At 36.3% G+C, this 26,500-nt stretch overlaps 1 protein-coding gene across 50 annotated transcripts in view; it reads right to left on the reverse strand.

Annotated features, from left to right (window-relative positions):
- Nucleotides 1-26,500, reverse strand: part of SCAPER (S-phase cyclin A associated protein in the ER) — a 521,075-nt gene that overhangs the window by 141,871 nt on the left and 352,704 nt on the right. For all 50 annotated transcript variants that reach the window (XR_011438966.1, XR_011439156.1, XR_011439026.1 and 47 more), the window contains 1 exon segment: nt 25,771-25,886. Coding sequence is in view for 47 of the 50 variants with exons in the window: in XM_070267830.1 (XP_070123931.1) it covers nt 25,771-25,886 (116 nt within the window). In the remaining 3 variants the exon portion in view is untranslated.

Below are 26,500 nucleotides of genomic sequence, written 5' to 3' on the forward strand. Positions count from 1 at the left end.
CAGCGTCCCACATACAAAATAGAGGAAGATTGACACAGATGTTAGCTCAGTGACAATCTTCCTCAAGCAAAAAGAGAAAGATGGGAAACAGATGTTAGCTCAGGGCCAATCTTCCTCACCAGAAAAAAAATTATATTTCATTGTTTAAAGAAACTTTTGGAGCAACAAACTCAATGAGCACTCTTCTGGGTGCTTTGAAGACTCTAATTAAAACCTGCATTGCCTGAGTGTTCAATGTTGATTCTAGCCTGAATAAATCTCCTGCTTAAGTTCCATGTACAAATGTTTTGATTTAGTCTCTTCTAATCAGTCCTCAAGAACAATAATTCTTAAAGTGTGATCCATGGACGAGTGACATCAATATCAACTGGGAACTTTTTAGAAATGCAAATTCCTAGGCTTCATCCTAGACCTACTAAATAGAAACTCTTGGGCTGAACTCCAGCAACTTGTGCTTTGACAACTTCTACAGGTAATTCTGATGCACCTTTAAGTCAGAAAACCACTGCTCTAAAAGTCAGGTTCTACAGTTTGACTGAGCACTGAAATTACCTATAGATCTTTAAAAACATATACTTGCCTGAGTTCCTCCCCTGGAGATGATAGCTGGGGGATGGGTGAGCTCCAGACATCTGCATGTTTCAAAAGCTCTATGGGCACTTCTGAGGTGCACCCAGAGTTGAGAAGTACAGTTCTAAGAACTACCATGTGAGTATGTATTCACTCAACAAACGTCTACGTGTCAATGGATTTTCCAGGCACTATGCTAGGTGGACAAGACCTCATGGAGGCTCTCTGTCCTCATGGAACTGACACTGTAGTGGGAGAGAGATGGTGAAGAGAGCCCCTGTTGTATCTGTAACCATCTGTTTAACTGATATAGTTGTATCTTGTGCTTCACATAATTGATAGGTCCCTGAGAACTGGGCATAATAGGGTTTATTGGTAGAGTATGAGTATATACTCTATTGGTAGGGTATAAGAGTAGAGACATCGGAATAAGATATATCTAGGTTAGAATCCCAGTTCTGTCATTTGAGATTTTAGTAACTTACTCATTTAACATCTTAGCATCCATTTTCTCACCTATAAAACTGAGATAATATTACCTAAGCTTCACACGGTTGTCATGAGAATTAAATGACATGATATCTGTAAAATATTTAGGGCAGTGCCTGGCAAATGGTGAAATACTTAATAAATTATAGCCTTTATTAGGGTTATTAGTATTATTCTTGTTATGAATAAGGCACAAATGAAATATTAATAAATTGAATCAAATAAAGCATGCTATAGAAGCTATTATTTCCAGGTTAATAAAGCACATTGCTTCCCAAATCTTTTCAAGGTATGCTGGCATGAACAATGGAAAGAACTTTAAGTTGAAGAGAGCCAGGAGGAGACTCAGCTCTGTCTGGCCTCATTCAATCACTGAGGGCTGTACAGAAAAACCTTGGTACACAGGTAAGTCATTATGACCCTTGGTTAGAGGTTCTACTAAGCAAATCCTTCATAAATGCAAATAAGCACCATTTCATTTATTAGATAACATATCTAGATTTTGCAAAGACAGTTCTTTTTTAAAATTGAATAAATAGCATGTATTTATGATTATAAAAATAATTGTAATAAATTTGGGAAAGAGAAGCACAAAGAAATAGTAAAAAACTATCAAGAGATAATTTGATATTTGTACTTCCAGGCTTTATATTCTTATATATATTTATTTAACAAATATATAATGAATATTTCTCCATGACACTTAATATTCTTCTGTAACACTGGTCTTTTTTTTTTCGTTACCTTGAGGGTATTATGCTGAGTGAACAGTGTCTTCAGTTTTAAAAAAGTAGCAGAATGCCTCCTTAGAAGCTTAAAAGCTTACAAACTCTTACTCAGAAGCGTAAACTATAGAACAGATAAACTCAGAGCTGCTCTGACTGAAACAGAAGCGGTGGACCCAGGGCCCTACTCTGCTCCCTCCTCTCACAGAGCCTTGAAGGGCTCCTCAGAGGCCTGGAAGTGCATTCCCTTGGAGTACAGTAAAAACTACTGAGCTTTGATTTAAATTCAAATTATTTACATTTAAAATTAAATGAAAATTTAACTTGGTAACTTTTTGAACAGGAGTGATGACCATAGTACAACATATGCCCACAAAAAGGGTATATGGTGAAAAGCATTGTTCTCTTACTTATGTGCATCAGCCACTCAATTTCCCACCTTAGAAATCACCATGGTTACTAGGTTACAATCCTTCCAGAGAGAGTCTATGCATATGTAAGAGTTTTTTCCCCCTACACAAATAGTATCATATAAGATTTGGAGGTTGAAGTAAATCAAGTCCATCTTCCTGTGGCTCTTGGCTATTGTTGCTATTAAGCAAGGTTTGGAAATGTCAGGCTTTCCTGCAGCAGCATTCCAGGTTCTATTTTTCAGCTTCTGGGTGACAAGAACCAGTGGGATAACTTGTGCTACTGGATTTGATTTCATAATCTCTCATCTGCAGCTTCAGGTACCCATTCTGTGGTTTCCTGAGTGTGAGAGACAGTTGTGTGTGGTATTAGCTTATTTCCTTCCTTACTTGTATTGGCCCCAGAGGGAGAAGCACCCCCCAGTGGATATGTTTGGTATTGTTTTGGAGTCAATCCAGGTCTACAACCCCTTCCAACAATTTTGTAAGCATCTAACGTCTTATTCTAAATTCCTTTCCTGATTAAAATACTTAAACTGAGAAAAACTGCATGATTTTAAAAGGCTGAACAGTGTCATCCTATGAATATAAGATTTTATGTCAACCAATCCCTTACTATTGTGTCTAATTTTCAATGTTATAAATAATGCTATTTTAACAGTCAGAGTTCTTAGTTACAAGCCACAAGAAGAAAGCTCTGGCTGATTTAAACAGAAAGGGAATCAACTGCCAGGTTATTGGTATATCATAGGATTTATAAAACACAGCCGTAGAAGTTACACTGCCATGACCAATACCCAAAGCACATACTACCAACTGATCCGCTGAAAAAAACTACTGGGCGCCATATGCCACAGATTGAACTCACACTGTGACTTTGGACACTAGATGCAGCTGCCTCCAAATGTCAAAAGAAGAAAGTTTGTGATGTCCTTGCTTGTTTACTTCATTAGCTTCAGAGTACAAGTCTGGAATGGGTATGCTGGGTTGTGAAGCCTAAGTGAGAAGCCCATATCCTAGACACAACGAAGACTGGGAAGGAAATATCTGGCATTCGCAGGTTCTGTAGTGGGAGGGCTACCTTATATGGTTGGGAACTCCACAAACATAGGATGTGCTCAACAGCAAACATGGGATGTGCTCAACAGCATAACCCATGATCACATTAGCTATACTGGACAAATCATTCTGCTTCCTTAAGGTAAATTTCCAGTAATGATAATTTGGGTCAAAGGATATGAACATTTTAAAGATTTTTGATAGAACTGCCAAATTCAAATTGCCCTCCACAAGAAAATATTTTAAGCCAATTTATACTCCCAGAAAAAGAGTTTCTCCATGCTGTCACCAACACTGGATAATCTCATTTTAAAAATTCTTTACCAGTTTGACAACTAAAAACGGTATTTTTAAAGGTTGTGTTTCATTACTAGTGTGACTAAAGACATTTTCATGTGCTTATTAGCTACGTGTATTTATATTTTCTTGAATCATCACTGTGAACTTTTTAGCCATTTTTCTATTGGGGGGTTTGCCTTTTTCTTATTGATTTATAAGACTTTTTACTGATAATAAAGATGTTAACCTTTGATCACAGTATGCTGTAAATAAATTCTCCAGTTTGTTGCTTATCTAAATTTCTTTTGCTTTTCTTCATAAAGAGTGTTTTATTTTTATTTGATAAAATCTTTCTAACTTTTCCCTTAGTACATCTGGCTTTTGTGTCAGACTTAGAAGAAGCTTCTCACTTCAAGATTATAAAAATATTCTTTTAAATTTATTTCTAATATTTTCATAGATTTTACATTTAAATCCATGATACAAAACTGATTGTGGGATAAGGTATAAGGTAGGGGTTTGCTTTATTATTTTTGTTAATATTCTTATCCTCTACTTCAAATTTGTTTTGGAGGTTTTCATCTTTTTCTTAATGATTTATAAGGATTCTCTCATTATAAATATAACAAAGGGTTAATACATGTTGTTAATATTTTTTCCAGTTTACCTATTGCCTTTCATTTTGCTTACGTTATTTTTGAGGTATTTTTTATGTACTGAAGCCAAATAATTTTATGTAGTCTAACAATTTTTTATGGTTTTATTTTTTCTTCCCTTCCTCCTATCCTTTAAAAAGTTATTCTTCACTATGAGATGAGGTAATTATACATTTCTATCTAGCCATTTGTATTTATTTTTCCTTGAATTATCACTAGGTGTGGTAATTTTATGGTTTAACAATTCACTATCAAGTCATTTAGAATTTATTTTGATGTGTAGTATGAGGCAGAAGCCTAAATTTATTTCCACCTTTTCTCTACTGGTTTGAAATGCCACCTTTATCCTAACTGTGTAGAGGATATATTCCCAGTTTCCTAGCCTAATTGATAATTTTGTCAAGCATTGCACCTATATCACATTGTTTTGTGTACTGAAGCTTTATTGTAGGATTAATATATAAAATTGTAGAACCTTAAAGGCTTAAAAATAATGAGGGTACTACATTTAGAACGACTATAACCTTTACAGCTTTGTAATTGTATCCTATTTTCCCTTTGGTTTTGATCTATAATTTTTATAGCCTTGATTTTTAATTTCTATTTTTCTGTTTTAGTCACTAAAATCCCTAAAACTTGTCTAAAATCTTTTGTGGGTTATCATAAGGCATAATTAAACATACACATAAAAAACCAAACAACACATAGTATAGGATTTTGTCCTGATGCTCTCTGTGCTTCACATTAAAGAAAAGGCGTTATTGGCGAAGTGAGGAATGTGCATCCATATAATAATATGCTCACAAAACTCTCCCAAGGAACTTCCACAAAGAAACTACTTTCTGAGGAGAAAAAAAAGCGGGGGACCAAAAATCTCATGGTCAGGAAAAACTTTTTCACTCAGTAAAACTTGTTTGAAAAGACAATCTCTATTTGAAGAGCACCTGTCTTAGAAAGATCTCCTCTTTGAACCCAGCCTGGGTGGTCTGCCCAAGCAGCTTTCCCTGTAATTTAAAACTCAAACAACTGGAAGTACTTTTTAACATCAAATAGAAAGCCCCAGATTTTAAAAGTGTCTTCTGAGAAGACATGAAAATCTTACTGTCCATTTTGTCAAAAGCACACTGTGATTGGGTTGAGATAAAGGCTTTCTGCTTCAAATAATCATGACTACATGAGTGAATCTTGTGTCAGTAAGTCTTCTCACTGAAAATGTTTCCTCTGAAAAACAGAGGATAGACAAGGCACCACAAAACTGAGTATTGTGGCAATAAGTGTGGGAACATATTTACATACAAAAAGGACAGAAATTAAATATAAGATTATTACCTAAGAAATTATGACATAGTTAAATAGAAAAATCCCAGGTGGCTGCAGCCTACGAGGATTTGATAATATAACTTAGGAAGTATATAATCTATATCCCTATGCAGTTTGCGGTGGTTAAGACTTTTCAGAAAACACTGTTATCAAAAGCCACCATCTTACACCTGTGTCAAGAGAGCAGACAACTCATTTTAAAATAACTGCCATGAGCATTTTAAAACCAGAGTCTCAAAATATACTATAATTTATCAAATACCTTTGGTTTGCATTAACCATTTAATAAATGATACATAGTTTACATACATGGGGGGAGAGTGAACACCTTTAAGTTCCTGCAGAAAAAAATTCTGTGACAAGTAGGCACAGCAAGTATCATAGTCACATTATTAATATAGCTGCAAAGAGAAACTTAGAATTTTCATCAATTACTGTTTCACCCCTTACATAAGAAAGAGATTGGCCTGATGTGGGTAAGTGTAGAAAAGGGACAGATTCTCACAAAATATAGAGGACGGTTAGCAAATGATATAGGATTAGTTTGAGGAAAGATTATCTAGACAGAACCAGACCACACAGACCTGAAGTAATATCAGTTCCTTAGGAAAGGGAGAAATGAATGTTATAAGTAGAGTCCTAATACATATTATAATTTATCAAGTACATTTGGTTCACACTAAGCATTTTAATAAATGGTATATGGTTCATATCATTGTCATTCTCAAAATATGCTTTGTCTTTATAAAACTCCAAACGAAAAGAACTTCTTTAGATATTATTAAAAAGCATTATCTGAAACTAGGGGGATCTACTTGCAGTTAGAATTCTAATGCTCTAACTGGACCCACCAAATGAGTGGCCTCATCACAGAACAGGACCTGTAATCTCCGCCTGGCTCTGCAGGAGTGGTCCACCTAAAGGCTGCATATGCCAATTCTTGAGGCTGAAAACTGAGACTCGTGTCAAATCACTGAACACTCTAGCTATATCACTTAACCACTCTAAGTTACTTCCAGGTAAGGTCCTTGCCTGATTCATCCCTTTTGGGGCCCTCACAGTCTGCAGCACAGAGATGGCTGAGCACAGGGATGTCTAATGAAGGGACAACTATCTTCCTTGTTTCAAGCAGAATGTAACGCATTAATTAACCACATTTTCCACTATTCTACTTTAACACTCATTAGAATGAACAGAGGTAGGAACCATGCTCCCTACTTAAAATATCTTGTGAATACATACTGATATTTCAGATTCAAATTCAGGACTAAGAGTTTTTTTCTTTAAATTCTTCTATACAGTAGCTCTCTCTCCTTTTTTTTGACACTGAGAATCTTGGTCCTCCAGGGCAACAAGGATGACAGAATTAGAATATCCGTAATTACTCATTTTTTTATGCTATATTACAACACATACCAGTTTCAGAATAACAAAACTAACAGTACAAGCACTAATTATGATTACTAAAAAAGTTAAAAACATTTTGGCATACGCTGTACCCATTCCTCACCTCCAAAGAGGTTGTACTAGCTATATTATCAGAACATACAGTCATTTCATACCATACTCTCCCTCTTAATCTTCTTCAGTTTTACTGCTATAATTACATATTTAATGCTCACTACCAGTTCATATGTAAATGTATCTGTAGTTATTTGCTTGTCACAAGCTTGTTCACTACTAGATTCCTTAGGAGGGTCTTGTGGGAACGATATTCCCTGAGTTCTTGCATGTTGAGAACAGTGTGTTTGTGCCTTTTAAAAAGGAAGGTCGATTTTGCTGGCTATAAAGTTCTTGGCATATATCTTCTTTTCTACAGTATATTAAAAGTGTTACTCTATTATCTTCTGAAATAAAGTATTGCTATTGAAAAGTTGGATGATAAATTAATTCTCTTTTCCTTATAAATCATGTGCTCTTTTCTGCTCTTTCAATATGTAATTTTTAAAATTGAAGTACAATTTATACATAGTTAACATTCACCCTTTTTAGTGTACAGAGTTTTGATAAATGCATTCAGTAGTGAAACCACCACCAAAATAAAGATAACAGAATCATCACCTCCAAAAATTCCCCTGGGCAGCTGCTTTCTAGTCAGCTTCTCTCCCAACCCCTGACAATCATATATCTGTTACCTATTTCAATAGTTTTGCCTTTTTCAGAATGTCATGTAAATGGAATCATTCCATACGTAGCCTTTTGAATCTGGCTTCTTTCATTTAGCACAATGCATTTGGATTCATCCATGTTGTTGCATGCATTAGTAGTCTGTTCCTTTTTATTTCTAAGTAGTATTTCATTGCATGGATACTTTCTATGCTTATGGATTGCTTATTCATTCACCAGTTGAGGAATATTTGGGTGGTTTCCAGTTTGGGGCAATTATGAACAAAGCTGCTATAAACATTCATTTATTGGTTTTGTGAGAAGATATTTTTTTATTTTTCTGGGGTAACTATCTAGGAGTGGGATTGCTGGGCCATATAGTAAGTGTATGCTTTACTTTATGAGAAACTTACACACTGTTTTCCAAAGTGGCTGTACCATGTTGCATTTCCAGTAGTGTAAGAGAGTTGCAATTGCTCTGTATGCTCACCAGCACTTGGTAGTATGAGTTTTGTTTTTAAAGCAATTTTAACAGGTGATGACAAAGTACCTTATTATGGTTTTAATTTGTATTTCCTACTGATGTTGAGCATCTTTTCTCACACTCATTTGCCATCTGTGTATCTTCTTTGGTGAAGTATCTACTCAAATCTTTTGCATATTTATTAACTTTTATTTTGTGATGTATAGAAAGCACCTAAAACACTTGCTGGTCCACAGCAGGAACTCAAAAATATACACTGACTGACACAATGAATGAATATAATACTCTTTTCCTCACCCAAAAGAGGTAAAGAAATCACACTACCTAGCTTAGAAAACATGTGGAAAGTTTATGATCCTTAAAATTTTAAAGGAAGTAAAATCAGCTGTCATTTGCAAACCAGATGATAGTAACAGATCTATCTCTTAGCTCACCTCTACAGAAAGGGGAAATATTCTAGTGTATATTATTGAACCAATCAATCTCAAATTAGAAAACAACATACAGTGCTTAAAAGACTGCTAAGACAGTGTTATCTGATTGCATTTATAAAGTTAGTTATGGTGGCAAGGGAGAAAATTTTCAAATGCAGTCTCATTTTAATAATGTTCATTGGGTCTGTTGTACCAAATATTTTAGATATATAATACTGATCAGAATAAAATATATTGAATAAAAGTAGAGAAAAATGGTATTTGACATGGAAAATGTATTTGTAAGAAGTCCTGTATGTGCTCTTGCATATATGGAAATCTTTAAGAGTTATTATTTTGTTGATAAAATTAAAAGATATTAAATTAGTACAATTAGATAAAAAGTCTTCGTTAATAAGAAAATGTCTTCGTAGCAAGAAATGTGAACACAGAAGAATGATGCAGAAAATTTAACAATGAAGAGATTAATTCAGTCTTGACATTTTTGTGACCAAAGAGAAGGTGGACTTGTGACAGAATTTGGGAGGTTTTTTCTGCAGTGGACAACTGGACATTTGGATCAGTGTAAGCTGTGGATGAAGAGGAAAATTTCTCCCACTGGTGCTGTGATGACTAGCATAAACTTACACTGTCTTCCCTGCCTTCAGCTTCATCCTTTCTGATGCTAGAACACTTAACGGTGGATGGAGATGGTGGGGGAGCCAACATCTAGGAACAGCAAATCTCAGCTCAAGACAGGGCTCTTCAAGAGATGCTAATTATGCGGCCTGACCAACCAGTCTTCACTGTGGGGATGCAAATTATATGCATCCTATACTTCAGTTTGCATCAAAACTCAATGTAACAATCACAAATGATTATTACATTGCATATCATATTCTACAATGTACATTTTAATACCACTAAAATTAACTTTTAAATTAAACAATTTTTCTAATTATAATGACGCCTCAGAGGAAGGAGTAAGAAATCTTCAACTAGATGTGTTATTTCAAGGGTTTTTGTTTAATTGGTGAATTTGATAGAATTAGAATAGGCAGTTTAGTTATTCCACAGACACATATAATTTTAGCTGGGAAACCATATATACTTTAAGTACCAACTAATTAAACTTTCCATACTTCCTAAAATTAATCTCCAACTGAGGTGTTACGTTTCAAAGATAACAATAATAGATTTTAAAATGTAGAGTGAGCATCAAATTCAAACATTAATGTTAAACTTTAGTGCAATAATACATTTAAAAATGTAGGGTGAGCATCAAATTAAAGCATTTATTTTAAACTCTAGTGCTAAACTCTACCTTGTCTAATTACAAGACAGTTACGATTAGCAAGTTTTTAGATATGTTCTTAGGTAGGATCCGGTTATGTAATTTTAAATTCACAATTACATGTTGGCTCTGGAGAAGACCCCAGGTGGTTTACAGTGTTAAACAGCAGATTAAAGTCGACACAACTAATTTCTTTACTTTAATCTTATTAGTGGTATAACAGCTGTCAACTCTATCTCTGTGCAGCCTTTTGAGACATAAACAAAATGCCTCAATATGTCAAATGGAGAAGAGTATTTATCAATTACTATGGTTAATTAGATTGCAAAACAATTTTTTACTTTTATTGTCTTGGGGAAAGTTATTCACTTTTAACAAACCTTGATCTAAAAACAGATATTTAGAATTATATTAAAATAATCTGGCCTAGAAATGACGAGTTGTTTATTAACAATGGATTGTATTCTAAATTTTACCCACACTGGTAAATACATTTTGTTAACTTTTACTGAGGGCCTACGACATAGTGGGCAGATGGGGTAGAACATGGTTTCCAACTCCATAATATCTACATCTGTTATTGATGGGAAGTGAATTCCATGATATATTTACCTCATATTTGCCACCTGATTTAAGTTCTGAAAAGGATGTTTAAGGTAACATGGAAACATTGTATTTTTTTTTTTAGACTTCATTGCTAGATCTTTCCTGAACATTTTGTCTCACATATACAAATAGTTACATGTGGTTTTGGCTCATCTTGCCCAATATCTGTTAGATCAGTTCCTCTTGTCCCTGTTTGGCTCCTAGCCTGTTAGGTGGGAAAAATGACTCCACAACCATTTCCTGTAGCCACACCAATAAACCACTACAAAAAATCCTAAACTAAAACCCCCAAACCAATCAATCAAACAATACCTGCCCTATTGAAAGTCAAAAACTAAACAAACAAAATAACAAAAAAATCCTAGCAACTCACGGGAATTATGAGAGTAATTTTTTATATTAATGAAATATTTTTATTAAAATAGTGAAAGTTAAATGTTCACATATCAGAAACAAAATTCCAGCCAACATCACCCTGTAAATACCAACTTTGTAAGAGATACACCAAGGACTTCCATAGACTCAAACTCTGAACTAAATAGCACTTTCTGCTTACGCCTTCAATAATTTAATCTTGTTGTGTAGTATAGAATAACTTATTTATTTATTTATTTACTTTTGAGGAAGATTAGCCCTGAGCTAACTGCTGCCAATCCTCCTCTTTTTGCTGAGGAAGGCTGGCCCTGAGCTAACATCTGTGCCCACCTTCCTCTACTTTATATGTGGAACGCCTACCACAGCATGGCATGCCAAGCGGTGTCATGTCCGCACCCGGGATCCGAACTGACAAACCCCGGGCTGCTGAGAAGTGGAATGTGCGAACTTAACCGCTGCGCCACTGGGCTGGCCCCTAGAATAACTTATTGATTAGTCTTAGCTTTCCAATCATGACATAAACTCTTTGAAGACAAAAATCATACATATCTCAACACAGAAGAAATTTAACAAGTACTTGCAGACTGATAATACCTCTCTTTGATGATACGATGGCAGGAAATAAGGTATAGAAGGAAGAATACCAGAACAGGAGGCTTGGTCCTAGCTGCCAATCTGATGACTGATGACAAATAACTCAGTCTTTTTAAGCCTTAGTTTCTTCATTTATATGTGATAAATTGGTGAAGACATGCAAAAGACTCTGTTAAACAAATATAATACATTTATAAAATTGTTTCACTACTCTTGTATTTTTGATAAAGCCAAGTGTTTTGCAGGTGTTCAGAACATCTCCTTTGTAAAAGTTCCCTCTCTCACTCATCTTTCATCCACAGTACTAAACAAAGTGCTAAGTACATGGCAATAAAAGTGTTAAATGACTGACTGTTCTTTGTGTTTGGTTAAAATAGCATAAGCAATAGGGCTTAAATTAAGATAGTGGCAGCAATAAAAGAAAGATGAGTGAATGAAACCGATATGAACTTTTCTCCCTAAAATACGAAATAAAATAGGAATGAATACTTTTGTTTTACCTGAATTAGTCATTTTGCCCAATTCACTCACACCTAAATATTTTTTGATGCTGTCTGACAGTGTTCCAATATTTTTCCTCTTATTAGAACATTTGTTGGTTTTTTTCCAATTATTTTATTGAGGTCATAATAGTTTATAACCTTGTATAATTTCAGGTGTAGATTACTATTTATCAGTTTGATCAGTATAGATTGCACTGTGCTCACAACCAATAGTCTAGCTTGTATCCATCCCCATACCTATGTGCCCTTTTACCCCTTTCACCTCCCCCGCCCCGACCCTTCCTCCTGGTAACCACTAATCTGTTCTGTTTATCCATGTGTTTGTTTATCTTCACATACCAGTGAAATCATAAGGTGTTTGTCTTTCTCTGACTGGCTTATTTTGCTTAACTTAATATCCTCAAGGTCCACCCATGTTGTTGCAAATGGCATGATTTTGTCTCTTTTATGGCTGGATAGTATTCCTTTGTATATATATACACCACATCTTCTTTATCCATTCATCAGTTGATGGGCACTTGGGTTGCTTTCACATCTTAACTATTGTGAATAGTGCTGAAAAGAACATAGGGGTGCAGAAATCTCTTTGAATAGTTGATTTCAGGTTCTTTGGATAAATGCCCAGTAATGGCAGAACTGGATCATATGGTATTTCTATTTTTAATTTTTTAAAGAAACTCCATACTGTTTTCCACAGTAGCTGCACCGGTTGGTATTCCTACCAGCAGTGTATGAGGGTTCCCTTTTCTCCACATCATCTCCAACATTTGCTATTTTTTGTCTTGGTAATTACAGCCATTCTGATAGGTGTAAGGTGATATCTCATTGTAGTTTTGATGTGCATTTCCCTAATAATTAGTGATGTTGAACATCTTTTCATGTGCCTGCTGGTCATCTGTACATCTTCTTTGGAAACATGTCTGTTTGTATCCTCTGTCCATTTTTTGATCAGGTTGTTTCTTTTTTTGTTGTTGAGTTGTATGAGTTCTTTATATATTTTGGAAATTAACCCCTTGTCGGATATATGATTTACAAATATTTTCTCCCAGTTGGGGGGTTGTCTTTTTGTTTCGTTTATGGTTTCCATTGCCTTGCAGGAGCTTTTTAGAGTGATGTAGTCCCACATGTTTATTATTTCTTTTGTTTCCCTTGCCTAAGTAGACATGGCATTTGAAAAGATGCTGCTAAGACTGATCTCAAAGAGTGTACTGCCTGTATTTTCTTCTAGGAGTTTTATGGTTTTACATCTTACTTTGTTGAGTCTTTAATCCATTTTGAGTTAATTTTTGTATAGGGTATAAGATAATGGTCTACTTTCATTCTTTTGCATGTGGCTGTGCAGATTCCCCAACACTATTTATTGAAGAGACTTTCCTTTGTCCTTTGTATGTTCTTGGCTCCTTTGTTGAAGATTAGCTGTCCATAGATGTGTGGTTTTATTTCTGGGCTCTTAATTCTGTTCCATTGATCTGTGTGTCTGTTTTTGCGCCAATGCAATGCTGTTTTGATTACTATAGCTTTGTAGCATATTTTGAAGTCAGGGATTGTGATGCCTCCAGCTTACTTTGCAGGATTAATTTGGCTATTTGGGGTCTTTTGTTGTTCCATATAAATTTCAGGATTATTTGATCTATTTCTGTGAAGAATGTCATTAGGATTGCATTGAGTCTGCAGATTGATTTAAGTAATATGGACATTTTAACTATGTTTATTCTTCCATTCCATGAACATGGAATATCTTTCCATTTCTTTATATCTTCTTCAATTTCTTTCAATAATGTCTTATAGTTTTCAGTGTATAGGTCTTTCACTTCTTTGGTTAAATTTATTCCTAGATATTTTATTCTTTATGTTGAGATCTCTTTACTTGTGATTGGTCTATTCAGATTCTCTATTTCTTCTTGATTCAATTTTAGGAGGTTCTATCAGTCTAAGAATTTATCTATTTCTTCTACATTATCCAATTTGTTGGCATATAGTTTTTCATACTATTCTCTTATAATCCTTTGTATTTCTGTGGTATGTGTTGTAATTTCTCTGTTACCATTTCTAATTTTATTTATTTGAGGCTTCTCTCTTTTTTTCTTAGTGAGTCTGGCTAGAGGTTTGTCGATTTTGTTTATCTTCTCAAAGAACTAGCTCTTAGTTTCATTGATCCTTTCTATTGTCTTTTAGTCTCTATTTCATTTATTTCTGGTCTAATTTTTATTATTTCCCACTGCTGACATTGGGCTTCGTTTGTTCATCTTTTTCTAGTTGTTAGGTGTAGTTTGTAGATTAGTTATTCGAGATTTTCTTGTTTGTTGAGATGGGCCTGTAATGCTATAAATTTTCCTCTTAGAACCGCTTTTGCTGCATCCCATAAGAGTTAACATATTGTATATTCATTTTCATTTGTCTCTAGGTATTTTTTGATTTCTCCTTTGATTTCTTCATTGATCCAATGGCTGTTCAGTAGCATGTTGTTTTTTTCTCCACGTATTTGTGACTTTCCTAGCTTTTTTCTTGTAGTTGATTTCTAGTTTCATAGCACTGTGGTTGGAGAGATGCTTGACGTGATTTCAATCTTCTAAATTTATTGAGGCTTGCCTTGTTTCCCAACATATGATTTATCTTTCAGAATGATGTATGTACATTTGAGAATAATGTGAAGTCTGCTGTTTTTGGATGGAAGGCTCTCTATATATCTATCAAGTCCATCTGACCTAGCGTTTCATTTAAATCCACTATTTTCTTGTTGACTTTCTATCTGGATGATCTATCCACTGATATAAGTGGGGTGCTGAGGTCCCCTACTATTATTGTGTTGTTGTTAATTTCTCCCTTTAGGTCTGTTAACAGTTGCTATATATACATTGGTCCTCATGAATTAGCTGCATAAATATTCATAAATGTTCGGTCTTCTTGGTAGAATGTCCCTTTTATCATTTTATACTGTCCCTCTTTGTCTCTCATTGACTTTTTTATCCTGAAGTCTGCTCTGCCTGATATAAGTATGGCAACACCTGCTTTCTTTTGTTTGCCATTTGCTTGGAGTATCATCTTCCATTCCTTCATTCTGAGCCTGCATTTGTCTTCAGAGCTGAGACATGTTTCTTGGAGGCAGCATATTGTTGGATGTTGTTTTTCAATCCATCCAGCTACTCTGTGTCTTTTGATTGGAGAATTCAATCCATTTATATTTATAGTGATTACTGATATATGAGGGCTTAACATTACCATTTTACTTCTTGTTTTTCAGTGTTCTATATTTCCATTGTTTCTCTTCCCTTGTATTCTGACTGCCATTTCAGTTTGGTGGTTTTCTGTGATGTTTTTTTCTTAATTTATGAATTGTGGCTCTGAGTTTTTGTTTAGTGGTTACCAGGAGGTTTGTGTAAAAGATCTCGTGGATGAGATAGTCCATTTTCTGAAAACGTCTTATCTCCATTAGTCTAAGCAGATTCCATCCCTCTCCTCTTCCCCTTCTCAGGTATTGTTGTCACAAATTAGTCTGTCTTCTGTTGTGAGTTTGTGACTAAACTGAAGTGTTTATAGTTTTTTTTATGCTTTCCTTCCCTTTATCTTTTAAGTTATAATTAACTGTTCTGAAAGAGAGCTGAAATTTTCTGATTTTGTCTGTGTATTTATCTCCTTGCAAAGAGCTTTGTAAACCTTTGTCTTTTTGTTTCAGGTATGAGGGAGGTCTAGTGGTGATGAACTTCCTTGGCTTTTGTTTATCTGGGAAAGCTTTCATTTCCCATCATATCTGAAGGATAGTTTTGCTGGATAGAGTATTCTTGGCTGAAAGTTTTTGTCTTTCAGTATTTGGAATATATCATTCCATTCTCTACCAGCCTGTAAGGTTTCTGCCAAGAAATCTGCTAGGAGCCTGACAGAGGTTCCTTTGTAGATTATTTTCTTCTACATTGCTGTGCTTAATATTTTTTCTTTGTCATTGACTTTTGCCAGTTTTACTATTATATGCCTTAGAGAAAGTGTTTTAACACTGATGTAATTAGGAGTTTTATCGGCTTAACGTGTTTGTAAGTCCAGTTCCTTCCCCAGGTTTGGGAAGTTTTCAGCTATTATTGCTTCAAACAAGCTCTCTGCTCCTTTCTCCCCCTTGAATATGTATAATCCTTATGTTGCTTTTCCTAATTGAGTTGAATACTTCTGAAGGAACTTCTTTATTTTTAAAAAAATCTTAGTGCTCTCTCCTCCTCCAACTGAAGCGTATCTCTATTTCTATCCTTGAAATCACTAATTCTTTCCTCCATACTGTCAGCTCTATTTTTTAATGATTCTAAATTTTTTTTTGAGGAAGATTAGCCTGGAGCTAACATCTGCTGCCAATCCTCTTCTTTTGGCTAAGGAAAGTTGGCCCTGAGCTAACATCCGTGCCCTTCTCCTTCTACTTTATATGCGGGAAGCCTACCACAGCATGGCTTGTCAAGTGGTGCCATGTCCGCACCTGGGATCTGAACTGGCAAAACCCAGGTCACCAAAGCAGAATGTGTGCACTTAACTGCTGTGCCACTGGGCAAGCCCTGGATTCTAGATTATTGTTTATCTCATTAATTCTGTTCTTCACATCCAGAATTTGTTTTTTTTTCTTTTCAGAGTTTCACTCTCTTTGGTGAAGAATTTATTCTGCTCACTAATTTTATTCCTGAATTCATTGAACTGTCTGCATTTTCTTGTAACTTGTTGAGTTTCTTTATGACAGCTATTTTGAATTCTCTGTCATTCAGACTGTAAGTTTCTATGACTTCAAGATTGGTTCCTGGAGACTTGTTTTGTTTCTGCTCTGAAGTGTTACTGTAGTTTTTCATGCTGTTTGATGGTACATTTGCCACCTTTGCCAGTGCATTTGTGGTAGTATCAGGTCGCAGATTCCACCAGCCACCGTTGGGGGGAGCAGGAACTGTGTTTCTGATTCCTCCCTCCCTGCTGGAAGTTGAGTGAGTACAGCTGCTCTCTGTTTGCGTAGGTTGGCCACAGCTGCTCAGTGGCTGCTCTCATGGGGGCAGTCCCTCTGTGCCTCTGTGCTCAGTGGGTGGGTTGCACTGGCATGTGCTTGTACTGTGTGATGGGGAGCATTATTGCTGGTGGGGTTGCTGCAGCATGGTGGGTGCTCCTGCAGACTGGGATAGCCTTCATGTGTGCGTCAGACTGCCCTCACCTCCTCTTACAGTTACGTGGGCCACTGTGCTTGATGGGCAGGGCTCTTTTGTAGGGGCCAAGCCACAGCCACTCATTGGAGAGCTTTCCCACTGGCAGGGCTGCTGCAGCATGGTGGACACTCCTGCAGGACAGGATAGTGTTTGCATGCAGTCTGGACTGTTCCTGTCTCCTCTTTAGAGTCATGCCAGCTGCTGTGGGAGGCTCCGCAACTTGGCTTGCTGCTGCCAGGTAGGGAGAGGGGTGCGCTCACCTATCTCCACTGCTTCCCAGGGATCTAGTCCCTTCACCTTCAGATGTATAACTGTGTGAGTCTCTCAGGCATCTTGGTGTGCTGTGTGGTTCTCCTCTGCTGGTCAGTGAATCTCTGTTTAGTTGTAACTCAGAGGAAGAGAGATGAAGAGAACAGCTCACTCTGCCATGTTGCTGATGTCACTCCTCAGTACATTTGTGTCCTAATACCACCCAAAATGTTTACAGCTCCCCAAGCACATCCAATTATTTCAGGCTTCCATGATCTTGCACATGCTGCTCTCTGCCTAGGAGGATATGTTAATCCGGAAAACTCTGAATCTATTCTTTAAAACTCAGTTCAGATATTATGTCCTCCAGGAAAGACTCTGTCCTCCTCTTGCAGTTAATTACTCCATCCTTTGTGCTATTTCTGTACTTGGTGCATACTTCTATAGTTATACTTAGTTTTAATCCATTAATGCATTATATTCCCTTTTCTTTAATTCTAAATACAGATATTTCTGGCTTGAGAACTAACTGAGTGGGAAAGTGAATATGTTTACATAAGTAAATTTCAGCCTAAAATACAATACATGTTAGACTGTGGTAAGTATTTGTAAAACATGATATTATAATCTTCATCCTATGTAGATGTTTCTCAAGAATCCAAGTCTCAGAAGGTGACAAGAGAAAAGAGGTTACAAAAAGTGCTGCAGTGTTTTCAATAAGACTGCTGTTACAATGTCTAGAATACCCAAGGACTTGGCCACAAGGTCTACATCAGTTGTCTAATACATCAACACCTTCCCCACAGAAATACTTGCTGATTTTATAAAGGAAATTAAATAAGAAAATTGGATTCACTTAATAGAAATTAGTAGCTTTATAACCATCTTTGCTGGACTGCATCAATTTGAAAAAGTGAGAGGGATTTATATTTACATTAATGCAAACATCAATGCAGAGAATGTTTTACACAGATTTTGATTTTCAATAAGGCAATAACCTGATCTCTGAGTCAATAGCTAGGCTTGATGAAAGTAATTCCCTGGAGAAGGCATCAGTGTAAAGGAAATGGCAAGCAAGTTAGAGCCTCAGATAAGTTGTGAGTAATGTCCCAGGAGTGATTTAACAATGATAGTCCAAGTTAAAAATTTTTCTTAAGTAGACAGGTAAAGAAAAATGTTGAACCCACAAAGTACCACTTGAGAGCTTTCGACATGGAAAGCAAATGCCCTTAATGTAGACTGGGCTAAGAAAAAAAAGTTTCAAAAGGGCTACTTTTATCAGAAAATATGAATGTAGCATCTACCAGTGTACTTCTGGTAAAGCAACAAGTCCATCTAGAATGAAGTTTTGCATTTCTTATTGGGTGAGGGAGAGAATAAGAGACGATGCAATGCTCTGAAACTTGTATCAGGTTCTTGAGTAAGTCTTGCTTTGGGGTAGATGTTTAACAATATGGAGATATTGCTTAGTTTCCCTGTGAGGAACAAAACTGCAATTCCAAAAAAGCTTGCCCTGAAATAATATAAGCCAACACTTTTCTTCCTTTTGTAATATTAAATGATTTAACAAAACAGGATAATTTGTCTTTTACAAATGCTGTATATTTCTCCTAGTAGTTGAAACTGCACTGTTAAATCTAATAATAAAGGCACATTATTCAGTTCTTCAAAATATAATAAAGCTTTATCTTATAGTGCAGGATTAATGTTCTGAGCTGCATCATGCTGCCAGGATTTGAGGTGGTTGGGAGGGATAACTGCTCTTGCAATCTTCTCACCTTCTAAACATCTTAACCTCACCTTCAAAATAGGCAACTGGTTCCTAATTTCAGAAAATAATTGGTAAAATCATTAAGTTCCTCATGAAAAAACTTATTGTTTTATTAAAAAGTTAGACTATGGCCCACTATGATCAAGTCTGAGAGAGCAGGGTCTAAGGAAATACACTTTCCAGTTGTTTGTAAACATAAGACAATGTTACTGAAATTCAAAGTAAATTCTAATTATAAAGTAAATGATGAGGTAACCAATCTCAGACTCAAGGGCCCCCAACAAACTTAACACTTGAAAGCTATAAAGAATATGAGTAGTACTGTTGTTTGTTCTTATAGAACTTACATATTGTTCTTGAAGAACAATATATAATACACTTTCCTATCTTTGATTCTGATGTTACTTTAAGTGTGTGTACCTTAGCATCCACGAACAGTAAGTTTAGTGTACATAATTTTCTATACAGATTCTCCAAACTGGGGTTCGTAGAAAAAAGAAAAGTTCAGCCAATCCCAGCTTGCAGAAACATTTAATGTTCATACAAAACTATACCCTAGAGAGCTTGTAGAGCATGCTTTCTCTCTGTATTTCTACTTTAAACTGTGGGCATTCATTCTTTCCTGATATGAAAGAATTTAGAAAAACAACTATGAGGTCACAAGGAAGGCTCTATAACACAGTCAAATATTTTCAGCCCAATCTAGAGTTTAAAAAATTTTAATATTTGGATTTAAAAGTATCAGGCTCTTTTGGTTGAGAGGGACAGAAACTCACTCAAAATATTTCAAATAAAAAGAGGCATTTGTAAAGCTATTGGGAACTTTCACATGAATCCAGGAGAAAATGAACTCCCAGACCTCAGGAAGGCAGAAACAATGCCAGCTCTGTGGACTGGACCCGCTCTCATTTCCAGCCCCCTTCTCTCTCATGAAGCAATTCTGGTCTCCTCCTTTTTCCCTAATAGACTTCGTTAGTCCTGCTAAACTTGGAGTGAACGTAGCCCTGTAACGCCTATCCCAGAAGTTACTCTACTTGATTTTTCAAATTCAAATACATATACACAAAATGAGTTGGAGTTTTACAATTTTCCAACTGCAAATTCCAGAAAGAGAAACTTGACTGGCCCACTTTAACATTTTAAGCTGGGTTTTAAGTCTCATATTGCTGGCTGGTCTATGGATTCGCTGCTCTTAAGTCAAATGTCCATTCTTCATTTGATCAACTATGGCCATTGAGGGAAGCATCACATGGCATAAAATATGGCTGCATAGAGGAGGCACTGATACAATGTGTAGAACATGAAATTTTCATAACATCTAGAAAAAAAGGAGGACACAACAAATAGGACTGGAGCTGAGGTGAACATGAAGTGAGTATGGCAAGCCAAGAAGAGATGAAAGGGTAAGACGAAAGGAAGCTTATGGTGAAAACTGAATTAACGGTCTGGATTGTGTTACAAATTGAAAAGAAAGGCAAAGATTTAACAGCACATGAGCCCCAAAGAGGAAAAATAAAATCATAATAATAAAAAAAAAAGACTGGAAGAAGAAGAAAGCTATAGAGCACATGAGGCCAGGCATCTTAGGAAACTAAGCTTGCAGACATTGGATATGCAGCAAACCATTCCTTTTATGAAGAGTTTGTGTATACCACCAGAGTGGTTGTTAAACAAAGGCAATACAGTAGGATACTACTAATGATATTTAGAGTTTGATCCATCTCATTTCCCATGACTGTAAGTTCCCTAAGGACAGGGACTATTTCAAATGGTTCTTAGATGTGGCAATCCCATTCCCATGTCCATGTGTGCACACAACTGCTCCCAAGAAGGGAATCCCTAGAAAATAGCTTCCCTAGGTATCAGGACTGGAAGCCCTAGATCATCTACCTGCTTCTGAAATACAAGATGTCTTTTTCCCACTCTAGGATGAACTGCACCTGTCTCTACCCTGTGACTATCACAAGACCAAGAGAAGAGAACAGAAGCCTTTAGGGATAAAACCTCAACATTCTCTCTGAACATTCTGTCTGCCATTTGAAAAGAATAAACATTCTTTCAAAAGGGATATCATGGCTCTCTCAGGTTGCTGTCATGCCCCAAACATGATTGCTCCCAACCCTCATTCTGGTAGTGGGTCACATACATGGCTGCTGGTGACAATGAGGAGTAAATAAGGTGATACACACAAAGCATATAGCCTAGTGAATGGTATCGAGGATGCATTCTATAAATGTTAAATTCTGTCTCCTCACCAACTCAAAGGATTGAGGAAATGCAATATTGCCTAGTGGATAAATTGCATAAAAGTAACAAGTTTCACATTATTTTACTTTGGAGAATAAATGTGTGATATCTTCTTATAAATGATCTTCCTAGTAAGCAAAGCTCTACCTCAAATCATTCTGAATTTATTTATTTTTATTATATTCAGTGACTATTGTTTTACCTGAGTAAGACCGATTTATTACAGACAAATGTGTATACTACAAAGAAGCAAAAAAAGCAATGTAATTAATTTGTTTGATATGAATAGATAGGTATACTTTATAAAGGCCACAGCAGTGGGAAAAATCTATTTTTCATCATAGGTTAAAATAGGGGCAATCTTATACACACCAGTGTGCTCTGTTTCTGAAAGTGTGATAAGGACAAACAACCAAGAATACAGTTCTAGCATTCCCTTTGGCCTTTTGAATAAGTAGCAGTTACAGATACATGACATACTCACAAATTCAAAGAAATTTAAAGATAGAATTAAAAAATATATATATTGCTTAAAGTCTAGCTAACAGAGTGGTCAAAATCAGGAGGGCCCTTTTTGGCTGAGATGTGATCACAGTTAAAGTCCATAGAGTCAAATATTTGGTGTAGTGTGCTCTTTTACTGCTTTACTTCCATTTATTGGAAATAGAATTCATTCACATATTCAAATATTTATTAAGATACCATATGATTTCCAAATAATGTATTTACTATGGTCTCTGATCCCAAGGAATTACAATATATTGGGGGAGATGGCAGTACAACAATTGGAGTGCTTGGCAAGATAGTACCTTAATAAAGTGCCAACTCTTCACTTTTATTATCATTGCCAGTGTGTAAATATACTAAAAAACACAACACAAAATTTTGGCCACAGCTTCTAGTCTCAGCAGATTCACCTTCTTATTTACCTAATATGGGGCATTCTTTATGCCAAAAGAAAATGACAAACCACTATTTACTTTCAAATAGTAAAAGCTACGTTAAACAACTCTTATTAGCCTAAAAACAAAGAAAGGGCTAGAATAATGCCATTTATTCTTTTGCACTATTCTTTCTGCAATAAAGTTAGGAAGCAGACTAACATGGGTCACCCCAAAAGTAGATAGAACATGAAATGAAAATTGCCTTTTTCAGGGTGATCTTTCTTCGCACTGAAAACAATTTTATTGGAGCATATTTGTTAAGAAGGTTATTTTGGAATACCACATCCTAAGTCCTTGCAAAGATAATTTGAAAAGAATTCAAGTAGTCTTATGGGCTTTCCCTGGTTCTAACAAAAGCAAAACAACCCACTGAAGATTCATAAATTAATTCAACTCAAATTAATTAATTCAAAAATTTAAATTTTCAGAAGCGAGTATAATTTCCAATTTCACATTTAAAAGTATCTGCTGGAAGCAAATATTCATAGGAAGTTACCTAGCAATAATTATAGGACAACTGCTGAGGTACCATGTGGAATGAAAAGTGAGATGGGCAGGGTGGTAAGAAAAGAAGAACAAGGAGCTGGTTTATCCACTCACAGAGCTCAGGGCTGCAGGGGCAGTGAAACATCAGGTTTCCACGGTAAATGTCTAGAGGCTCCACATGGTAAATGTTACCAGAGAGCGGCTGAAAGTTCTCATTCTCTGTTGTTTATTACTGAGAAAAATTAACTAATGCAGGAAAGTAAAAAACCAGTCTCTCTAGGTAAGAGTCATGAAATGCCACAGGAGGCAGAAAATAAAATGAGCTAAGGTGGCAGAAGGTTCATGGAGCCAAGGGGTGAGAGCTCGTCAAGGATGGAAGGGGAGGATGTGGGCAGGCTGAGAACAAAGGAATACCCAAGGACTATGGAAGGCCCAAGGCCAGGGCAGGGGTTTGTGCAGAAGAGTGGTTGGAAGAAATATGAGAAAGAATACTTTTGGAATTAAGCCACTGACTCATGCCCACCTGTGTGCTCCGAGTCTCCATCTAAATCTAACATAGCTGTGAAACTTCTCTTGCCCCTCTCCAAGGAAGCAGTATGACATTCTCATAGCCTTAATCCTTTAGCTCTGAGAAGTAGTCTTGTACTCAAGACAGAAGAATCTTAGAATCAATGCTAGATGCCCACAGCTCTGAGTGCTGGCCTCACTCAGTAAGCAGTCCAGTTGAAAACACAAATCTATTGGCCTAAGGTGAGATGAAGAAACAAACTCAATCCTGGCACTGTCGTCAGCTGGTAGCCATGAGAGGAGCACTGGTCTGGACTCTCAGGATTCCATGGCTCCTTTCCAAAGTGGGTGTGCTAATTTTTGCTTAGGTCTTTTTAGGAACTGTGGAAACCTCTTCTGTTCCCTAAATGAGAGGTATAGACAAGCACCAGAACATACTCTTTGCCACAATGACAAAAGCAGCTTTTGGGAAACAGGCATTTAATCTTGGTTACCAGTCACAGAGCTCAGTGTTATGCATGCTGAAGCCTACCAGAAAACAAACAAACAAAAAACACACAAAAAAAGAAAAAAAACAGGGGTTGGCCCCGTGGCCGTGTGGTTAAGTTCGGGTGCTCCACTTTGGCGGCCCAGGGTTTCTCGCCAGTTCGAATCCTGGGCGCAGACATGGCATTGCTCATCAAGCTATACTGAGGCGGTGTCCCACATGCCACAACTAGAAGGACCCACAACTAAAAATACACAACTATGTACTGGGGAGCTTTGGAGAGAAAAATAAAAAATAAAATCTTTTAAAAAAAATAAAAAAATAAAACGAAAAACTATAGGTGCACTTAAGATGAACAATATGAATTAACAGTTATCAAAGCACTGTCCCAAAGAATCAAATGCCATTTCCTTTTTTATCTGAAATATTTATTATGCGTTTCAGTCTTTCCTTCACTGCCAACTAACACACACTGAGTAATGATGACATGCTAAGCAACATACTGTCAATAAAGTCCATTTTGGCAAGAAATACCAACTCTCCCGGGTTAAAACCCTCTATGAATGCTATAACTGCCTGATGTGGAGCTTTCTGCTCCACAGAAAGAATCCTGACTTAAAGGATACCTATACCTTCTTTCAATAATCTCTTTGTCAGTAGAGGAAAGGAACTCAAACTAACTCCAGTATCAGAGAGTTTGTACTTAGAAATGTCTCATGTTAAATAGACAATACTGTCTTAAACCAGGCAAGACTACAGTTATGTGCCACATAATGACATTTTGGTCAACGATGGACTGCATACACAATGGTGGTCCAACAAGATTAGTACCATTATAGTCCAGGTGTGTAGTAGGCTATACCACCGAGGTTTGTGTAAGTACACTCTATGATGTTTGCACAATGATGAAATCCTCTAATCATGCATTTCCCAGAATGTATCCTCGTTATCAAGTGACACATGACTGCACTACTTTAAAAACCATCACCTAATATTTACATAACACTTTAAAGTTTACAAAGAACTCTCACATACATTATTTCAGCTGATCCCCACAGCAGCACTGTGAAGTGAATACGATTACCCCTGTTTAACCAAATGAGGAGACAGATGCAACAAGGTTAAGGCACTTGCCCAAATTCTCCTGGCTAGTAACTGGAGATAAAACTGGAATCCAGGTTCGTGTGACTCCAAAGCCAGTGCTATTTCTATTTTACTGAAATGTCTCCCAGGAAAAAAGATAACATATTCTTGGAATTTTTTTCCTGTGGTATTTAATGGACAAATGAAGCACTCACTTCTTGGGCTAACTAAATACTTAAGTTTTCTCAGTGACAGAAATAAACTTTTATCAAAACCTCTCATTTAAACTCTGTAAATAAGAGTCTCCAAAAAATCCAGAAATTGTGCATCTTACAACTGAGAAATACAATACTTCTGAAATAATGCTGTTTGTTACTACATCTCAGGTGGCCAGGTACCAAAGGGTGACTTAAGAGAATAGGACAGCAGATCTTAGGTCTAAAGCCTGCACAGGATCCTTGTGACAAAGAGCAATTTGCAGTTAAAAACCAAACTGTAATTTAGTTTCCAGCTATTTGGCTGGGACTCTAGACTAGAGCAGTTCTTGCCTCAGACTGCTCTTCTGTATGTTAGGGACTTCAAAGTTCACAGCTCAGGCCTTTGTTAATGTACTTCTTTTTTGTACATAACACAAAAAGTTAGCTTCTGTTACTACTATTCATTTCTGTTCATTTCTCTAAGCAGTTAGAATTGCTCAGGAGTTCATCAATTCTTCTTGATTTAGGATTAGAGAAGGACATACACCAAAAAGATTTCCTTTATAAGGTCTTTTAGGCTCAATTTCAGTTTTGTAAGTGAAGTTGAGCACCTCTGTTTTTTCGCTAATGGGGAGTGTAAGCTTTTGCTAGTCAAGCCTGAATATCCATACAATTTTCTTGTGGTCCTCCATATGGAAACCATAGGGCAGAAATGACTCACAAATGAAACGTGAAAGACAAATTAAAAAACTATACTTACTTAGGAGGAATTCGTGAAACTGTGTTCAAATTTGCGGCTGGGATCACTACTTGAAGAATGTGTTCAAGCGCTGTTAATCCACCAGCAACTTGAAATGCAATCTGATCTGCCACATTCTAGACAGAAATACAAACAGAAATCAGTCCAATTTCCCAGGTATAACATTATAACCAAATGAAATATTTAGTTGCAGTATGAAACATTTAATTCTTCTACAAATATTTATTGAATGCTTACTCAGTGCTAGGAACTGTAGGTGGAAAGTGGTGAACACAAAAGACACGGTTGCTGCTCCCATGAAGCTTAAAATTAGTGGATGAGACCAACACTAATCAAATAACTATAAACAAAATAACTTCAATTATGATAAGTACCTTGAAGAATAAGGAAAGATGCTCTATGAGACAAATGGGCGAACGAACTATATATTGGGGAAGAGGTTGGCATAGGTTCCTCTGAGAAAGTTGAGGTTTTAAGACAGATAAAAGAAAAAGGAAAGGGATGGCACACTTCAGGCAGAGGGAAAAATGATTTTATACAGAAATTTTTAGCAATACTTTAAAGAACCCAGATCATTCTGTAATGTTAATTACCACCTAACACGACAAATGGACTTCCACAAAGATTTCTCCTCCTAGAACTTATTTCTTCAGTAACAGAAGATAATCTAATATCTAACCATTTAGCTAAATATATATATATTTTACCACTTCAGCTATTTTAGGGAGAA

This window comes from Equus caballus, chromosome 1 (assembly GCF_041296265.1).
Source record: "Equus caballus isolate H_3958 breed thoroughbred chromosome 1, TB-T2T, whole genome shotgun sequence".
NCBI lineage: Eukaryota > Metazoa > Chordata > Mammalia > Perissodactyla > Equidae > Equus > Equus caballus.